Source organism: Eulemur rufifrons, chromosome 4 (genome assembly GCF_041146395.1).
Source record: "Eulemur rufifrons isolate Redbay chromosome 4, OSU_ERuf_1, whole genome shotgun sequence".
Lineage (NCBI taxonomy): Eukaryota > Metazoa > Chordata > Mammalia > Primates > Lemuridae > Eulemur > Eulemur rufifrons.
The window spans coordinates 81,082,374-81,089,985 of NC_090986.1; the positions used below are offsets into that span (position 1 = coordinate 81,082,374).

Genomic DNA, 7,612 nt, shown 5'->3' on the forward strand with positions numbered 1-7,612 from the left:
AAAGCTTTAGTGGTTTGGACATAAGATGAAACCAGCCACAACATTCCCTTAAGCCAAAGCCTAATCCAGAGCAAGAGCCTAACTTGGTTCAATTCTATGAGGACTGAGAGAGGTGAGGAAGCTGCAGAAGAAAATGTTGCAGCTAGCAGAGGTTGATTCATGAGGTTTAAGGAAAAGTTGTCTCCATAACAAAAGTGCTATTGAAGCAGCAAGTGCTAATATAGAAGCTGTAGCAAGTTATCCAGAAGATCAGTCTAAGATAATTGATGTAATTGATGAAGGTGACTACACCAAAAACAGGTTTTCAGTGTAGACAAAACAGTCTTCTATTGGAAGACAATGCCATCTAGGACTTTGATAGCTAGAGAGAAGTCAATGCCTAGCTTCAAAGGACAGGCTGACTCTTGTTAGGGGCCAATAGAGCTGGTGACTTGCAGTTGAAGCTAATGCTCATTTACCACTGTGAAAACTCGAGGGCCCTTAAGAATTGTGCTAAATCTTCTCTGCCTGTCCTCTATAAATGAAACAACAAAGCCTGGAAGAGAGCATATCTGTTTACAGCACGGTTTACTGAGTATTTTACGCCCACTTTTGAGACCTGCTCCTCAGGAAAAAAGATTCTTTTCAAAGTATTTGTGCTCATTGACAATACACCTGATCACCCAAGAGCTCTGATGGAGATGAATGAGAGTAATGTTTTCATGCCTGCTAACACAACATCAATTCTTTAGTCCGTGAATGAAGGAGTCATTTCGACATTCCAACTTTTATTATTTAAGAAGTACATTTCATTAGGCTGTAGCTGCCATGGAGTGTGATTCCTCTCATGGATCTAGGCAAAGTAAATTAAAAACGTTCTGCAAAGGTTTCACCCTTCTAGATGGCATTAAAAACTTCCATGACTCATGGGAGGAGGTCAAAATACCAATCTTAACAGGAGTTTGGAAGAAGTTGATTCCACCCCTCATGATGACTTTGAAGGGTTCAGGACTTCAGTGGAGGAAGTAACTGCAGATGTGGTGGAAATAGCAAGAGAACTAGTATTAGAAGCGGATCCTGAAGATGGGACAGAATTGCTGCAATCTCACGATTAAACTTGTATAAGATGAGTTGTTTTTTATGGAGGAGCAAAGAAAGTGGTTTCTTGAGATGGAATCTATGCCTCCTAGAGAGATTGTTGAACATTGTTGAAATGACAACAAAGGATTTAGAATGTTACATAAACTAAGTTGACAAAGCAGCAGGATTTGAAAGGATTGACTCCAATTTTGAAGGAAGTTCTACTGTGGGTAAAATGCTGTCAAACAGCATCACATGCTACAAGAAAACTTTTGTGAAAGGAAGAGTAGATAAATGTGGCAAACTTCATCTTATTTTAAGAAATTGCTGCAGCTACCCCAGCCTTCAGCTACCACCACCCTGATCAATCAGCAGCTATCAATATAGCAAGACCTTCACCAGCAAAAAGCTTATGATTCATTGAAGGCTCAGATGATCATTAGCATTTTTAGCAATAAAATATTTTTTAAATTAGGTATGTACATTTCATTTTTAGACATAATGCTATTGCACATTTAATAGACTACACTATAGTGTAAACATAACATTTATATTGAACTGGGAAACCAAAAAATTCATGTGACTTGCTTTATTGTAATATTTGCTTTATCATGGTGGTCTGAAACAAAACTCACAATACCTCCAAGCTGTGCCTGTATTAAAACAATGGCACAAGTCCCAGCTACTAAGGAGACTGAAGCAGGAAAATTGCTTGAGCCCAGAAATTTGAGGCTACAGTGCACTATGGTGATGCCGCTGCACTCTAGCCAGGTGACAGCGAGACCCTGTCTCAAAGAAAACATAAACAAACACGAAAATCTCTACAGTAGCAAAAAGATGGGGTTGGTAAATGGAACTACCCAGTTACAATAAAAATAATACAGTATCACAGTCAGAGTAGACTGTGATAAATTAAAGATTTTCTTTTTTCAGAAATGGGGTCTCGCTATGTTGCCCAAGCCGGGCTCGAATTCCTGATGTCAAGTGATCCTCCTGTCTCAGCCTCCTGAGTAGCTGGGACTATAGCTATGCACCACTGCACCTAGCTTATTGATGTACTTTTAAATTTTTTTATTGGTATATAATATTTGTATATATAGTTTGGGGGTACATGTGATATTTGGGGGGTCCTTTTTTTAAGACTAGTCAAGTGCAGTAGTGAGAAGCAGGAAACAGTAGAACAAGGAGTTCAAACTGTACCTGACTGCAAACAAATCAATTCATATAACTCACTACTTCTGAGTAGCCAGTATTTTTGTACCTATTGAAATACTGTGCTATTTAGATACTTTAAGCTCCCACATGAGTGAGAACATGTGCTGTTTGTCTTTCTGTGCCTGGCTTATTTCACTTAACATGACCTCCAATTTTATCCATGTCGTGCAAATGACAGTATTTCATTTTTTATGGCTGAATAATATTACATTGTGTATATATACTACATTTTCTTTATCCATTCATCTGTTGATGAACACATAGGTTTATTCCATATTTTGACTATTGTCAATAGTTCTGTAATAAACATGAGACTACAGATATCTCTTCAATATACTGATTTCCTTTCTTTTGATATATACCCAACAGTGCTCTTTGTTTGATTAAATACTGGGGCTCAACTCATCTTCAAGCCTAACTTGTTAATTCTAAGAGTTTCATTTTCACCTCCTTGAAGAGCTCTAAGTGGACAGCAGGGGTACAAACTCCCTCCCAGCTCTCTTGGCACCAGATTTCAAGGACTCTGAAAAGCCAGTCTCACAGAGAAAAGAAAAAAACATTTAAAAGCACATGCAGCAGTTTCACAGCCATTTTTACTATCAGTTGGCTACACTTTTTTCCTTTCTCTTTGCTCCCAGCTAAAAACCCCAAACCTCCTGTCCTCCACACCAACACTTCCCTTCTTTTGTATTGTACCCTTCCACCTTCGGGAAGTAAAATAAACTTTCTTTCCTAAAACTGTTCCACTCCTGGTGTGAGAATTCCTTCTCCCACCCATGCTGTGAGCTCAAGAGTCCACACTCTTAAACCAAGGTCATAAAGATTTTTCCCTATGTTTTCCACTAGAAGTTTTAGTTTTAGGTTTTACATTTAGTCTATCATCCATTTTGAGTTACTTTTTGTATATAGCATGAGATACAGATCAAAGTTCACTTTTTGCTTATGAATAACCATGTGTTTCAGCAGTTTTTTTGAAAGACTATCCTTCTCCACTGAATTACTGGTGTACATCTTTTAAAAATGAATAGCCTATATATGTTGGGTCTGTTTCTGGACTCTCCATTTTATTCAAGTGATCTATTTGTCTATCTTTATGCCAACACCACTCTCTTGATTACTGTACCTTTATGTTAAGTCTTAAAATTTAGTAATATAAGTTCTCCAACTTTTTTTTTCTTTTTTAAAGTTGTTTTGGTAATTCTAAGTCTTTTGAACTTTCGTATAAATTTTAGAACCAGCTAGTCAATTTCTACATCTCCTTCCCCCACAAAAAGGCCTGTTGAAATTTTGCTTGGCATTGCATTGAAACTACAGAACAATTTTGGTAGAATGGGCATAGTTACCATATTAAGTCTTCTGACCATTGTATACACAATATCTCTCCAAACCAATTGATTGTAACCAGTTGCAGATTCCTTTGTTCCTTCTCCACTTCCACTGCTTCACTTGACTAGCCTTAAAAAATTAAATAAAAAATAAAACAAAGATCTCTCTCCATTTCTTTAGGACTCCTTTGATACTTCTTAATTTTCAGTGTACTGGTATTATATATCTTTTGTCGGATTTATCCCTAAGTATTTCATATTTTTAGTGGTACTGGAAATGGAATTTTTATTTGAATTTGTTCATTGATCATATAGAAATACAATTTATTTTTTAATATTGATCTTTTATCTTACAACTTTACCAAACTCACTGGTTCTGGTAGCATTTTTGTCATTTTCTACATAGAAAATCTTGTTATCTGTTAAGAAGGATAGTTTTGGCCGGGCGCGGTGGCTCACGCCTGTAATCCTAGCACTCTGGGAGGCCGAGGCGGGTGGATTGCTCAAGGTCAGGAGTTCGAGACCAGCCTGAGCGAGACCCCGTCTCTACTAAAAATAGAAAGACATTATATGGACACCTAAAAATCTATATAGAAAAAATTAGCCGGGCATAGTGGCGCATGCCTGTAGTCCCAGCTACTCGGGAGGCTGAGGCAGTAGGATCGCTTAAGCCCAGGAGTTTGAGGTTGCTGTGAGCTAAGCTGACGCCACGGCACTCACTCTAGCCTGGGCAACAAAGTGAGACTCTGTCTCAACAAAAAAAAAAAAAAAAAAAAGAAGGATAGTTTTATTTCTTCTTTTTCAATCTGGAGGAGTTATTTTATTTTCTTATTACATTAGCTATAATGTTCAATACAATACTGAACAGAAGAGGTGAGGACAGACATCCTAGCCTTGTTCTTGATCTTAGGGGTAAAGAACTAGGTCTTTTGCCATCATGTTTGATGTTAGCATTAGGTTTTTCATAGATGCACTTTGTCAGGTCAAGGAAGTTTCCTTCTATTTCACTTTGCTGAGAGTTTTTATTAGGATTGGATGTTTGGATTTTGTAAAATGCTTTTATCTACATCTAATGAGATAATCATGAGTTAGTGTGTGTATGTGTGTGAATATGGTAAACTAGAGTGATCTGCAAATGCCAAACCAACTTTGCATTCAAGGGATGCTTGGTCTTGATGTAGTAATGTTTTTGTATAATATTAATATATTGCAGGGTTTCATTTAATAAAATTTTGTTTAGAGTATTGCACCTATGTTCATGAGGGGTATTCTGTAGATTTCTTTTCTTGTAAAGTCCTTTTAAAGTTTTCGTATCAGGATAATCTGGCTTCTTAAAATGAGTTGGGAGTGTTTCCTCCTCTCCAATTTTCTGTTAAGAGTTTGTATAGAATTACTGATCTTCCTTCCATAAACATTTGGCAAAATTCATTATCTGGGCCTGGAGTTTTCTTTATGGGAAGGTTTTTAACTACAGATTCAATCATTTCATAAATATAAGGTCATTCAGGTTATGTATTTCTTCCTCAGTGAGCTTTGGTAGTTTGTACCTTTTAAGGAATTTTTCAATTTTATCTAAATTGTCCAATTTATTGGCACAAAGTTATCAATATTATTGCCTTATTATATTTTAAAAATCTGGAAAAACCCTACTGATGTCATCTTACTAATTTCTGATAATGGTAATTTGTGTTTTGCTTATTTGTTTAAGACAGGCTGTCACCCAGGCTGGAGTGCAGTAGCGTGATCATAGCTCACTGCAGCCTTGATCTTGTACTTCTAGCCTCCAGAACTGTGAGAAAATACATTTCTGTTGTTAGGCCATCCAGGCTGTGGTATTTTTATTTTGGCACCCCTAGCAAAGGAATACACATGGTAAGATTGCTGGACAGTATTGACTTCCAATTTGGGGTTTATGGTCATGAATTTAAACAGAAACTACTAACCTTAATTACATGATTTTTTCCAGCAATATTTAGCAGTAAGGTCGGTTTCAACAAAGAAAAGCAAATGGTAGAGTTCATCCAGGAAATTTTCCAGTGAATTTTATTGGAACAACAAGAATATGACACATTAATTTAAAAGTTCAGTCTGGATAAACATTAAACTATGAAATGCCTATTGTCAGGCACTTTGTTAGGTGTAAAATAAATATACATAAAATCAATGTGCCTTCACCACAGCCTGTACAAATTGCAGATATTAAAATATGAATCATCTGATTGGCATTAGTCTTGAAATTTGTACTGTCTTTCTGGAAAGCCATTTGGCATCAGATTCTACTCTCAATTCCTTTTACCTATAACCTGTACATTTTCAAACATAAATAAGAAGACCAAATGAAAAAACATATGAGGATTATCTCATTAATGGGGAATTATCTCAGTGGGTAATGAGATTGATTTTCTTCTATGTATTTTGCTATTAAACATACGTATAGCAGTTAACAAGATTTCTGTCTTACACAGCAATTCAAATTCAAGTCCCTCTCATTACTGGATATGACTTTGGACAAGTTGCTTAAATGTTTCCTCACGTATAAAACAGTCCCAGCTCTACAGGATGCTATATGCACCTACACAGATTTGTAAGACACAGTACTTGACTATCTTTATTATTCTTAGAAAAAGGTTATTTTTAAAAACAAACATCTTTAACTGGTGAATTACATGGTATATTTCAAAAAAGCTGTATTTATTTAGATGTATTTTAAGAGATGGAGTTTTGCTATGTTGCCCAGGCTGGACTCCCAAGTCCTGGGCTCCAATGATCCTCTCCTGTCTCTGCCTGGGACTACAGGCAGGCACCACTGCATCCTGCCAAAAAGCTGTTTTTTAAAAGATATACCTTCAGGTAAATATCTTTTACTTCACTTAAATGTCCACTTCTAGTCATGAAATCCCAGAAGAAAATGTGATTTATAGGAGTATGTTTAACTGAAAAAGCTATTTCCATTTAAGTTTAGGCACTTATCCTTAACAGAAGGTTAGTCAAGTAAATAAAGTTGCATGATAAAACCCCCATCAAGTATCTCATACTTAGGCAAAGACCCCAAACCATAGTCCGCGGCTTTATTGCAGTTTTCATTCAAAATATATTTTACGTCATCTGTGACTCAGGAAATCCCTATCTTCCTATCATGCTAAAGAAACAAGAAACAGACAGTGATTAGACTTTTAGGTATTAGGGAATTTAGAGCCCCAGATATTCGATATGCAGCCCACCATGCTTAAGTTCGTTTTAATAAAACTGATCCAAAGGATCGCATTTTTATAGGAACTAGTTTTTCAGTTCCAGGACCAGGTAAAGACAGGGCAGCCTCCCCCGCCTGTGATCTATAAAATCGAGGGGTGACGGCTCAGGGTTAGGACCATTTCTTCGTGATATTGAGATGGTTGAGCTGGTCTGCAACAAATCTGTGCGGGGGGAACTTGGAAGTGGCGGCCGCCTTGATGGCCTCGAAGGCCTCCGCCCTGCGCACCGCGGCGTGGCCGTACTCCTGCTCGGCGGTCAGGTAGGGCATGCTCAGCCAGTAGTGGTTCTCCGCCTCGATCTCCAGGCGCCGGATCATGTTCTGCTTCGCTCGCAACGACACGAAGCGCGGCCGCCGGTGCTTCCCGATCCATTGCCTGCCAGGAATGCGGTTACGGCGGAGGAGGGCGGTCAGGAACATGGTGCCTGCGAGGAGAGGGGCAAGAAGCTGGAGACACACACGACTGGGGACGGCCGGGCAAGGAGAGCGAGCAGCCAGCGCGCGATTCTCCCCCCGGCGCCTACGGGCATCCCCGAGAACGCGCAATGTTTCCCTCCCAAGGAAGTGGGGAGTCCAGCTAAGGCCGATAGGCGGAGGGACCTCCAGAGTATCGGACAAGCCCAGCAACTCACCAGCGCGTTCCGCAGGAGTCCGCGTCCTCTAGTGCGGGAGCTGACGCTATATCCGGAACGCACGCGCCTCGCGAGGCCTACCGGCGACCTTGCGCGAGACTTGACTCTCTCGCGAGAGGACTTCTAGCGCC

General features: G+C 39.1%; 1 protein-coding gene across 1 annotated transcript; it reads right to left on the minus strand.

The window, feature by feature from the left end:
• Window positions 1-6,820: 6,820 nt before the first annotated feature.
• Window positions 6,821-7,538, minus strand: MRPL57 (mitochondrial ribosomal protein L57). Its single transcript, XM_069467442.1, has 2 exons — window positions 7,482-7,538; window positions 6,821-7,274 (listed from the first exon to the last, which is right to left on the minus strand). Exon 2 carries the CDS (start codon window positions 7,267-7,269, stop codon window positions 6,961-6,963), a length of 309 nt encoding a protein of 102 aa, XP_069323543.1. The 5' UTR covers window positions 7,270-7,274; window positions 7,482-7,538; the 3' UTR covers window positions 6,821-6,960.
• Between the last annotated feature and the right edge of the window lie 74 nt (window positions 7,539-7,612).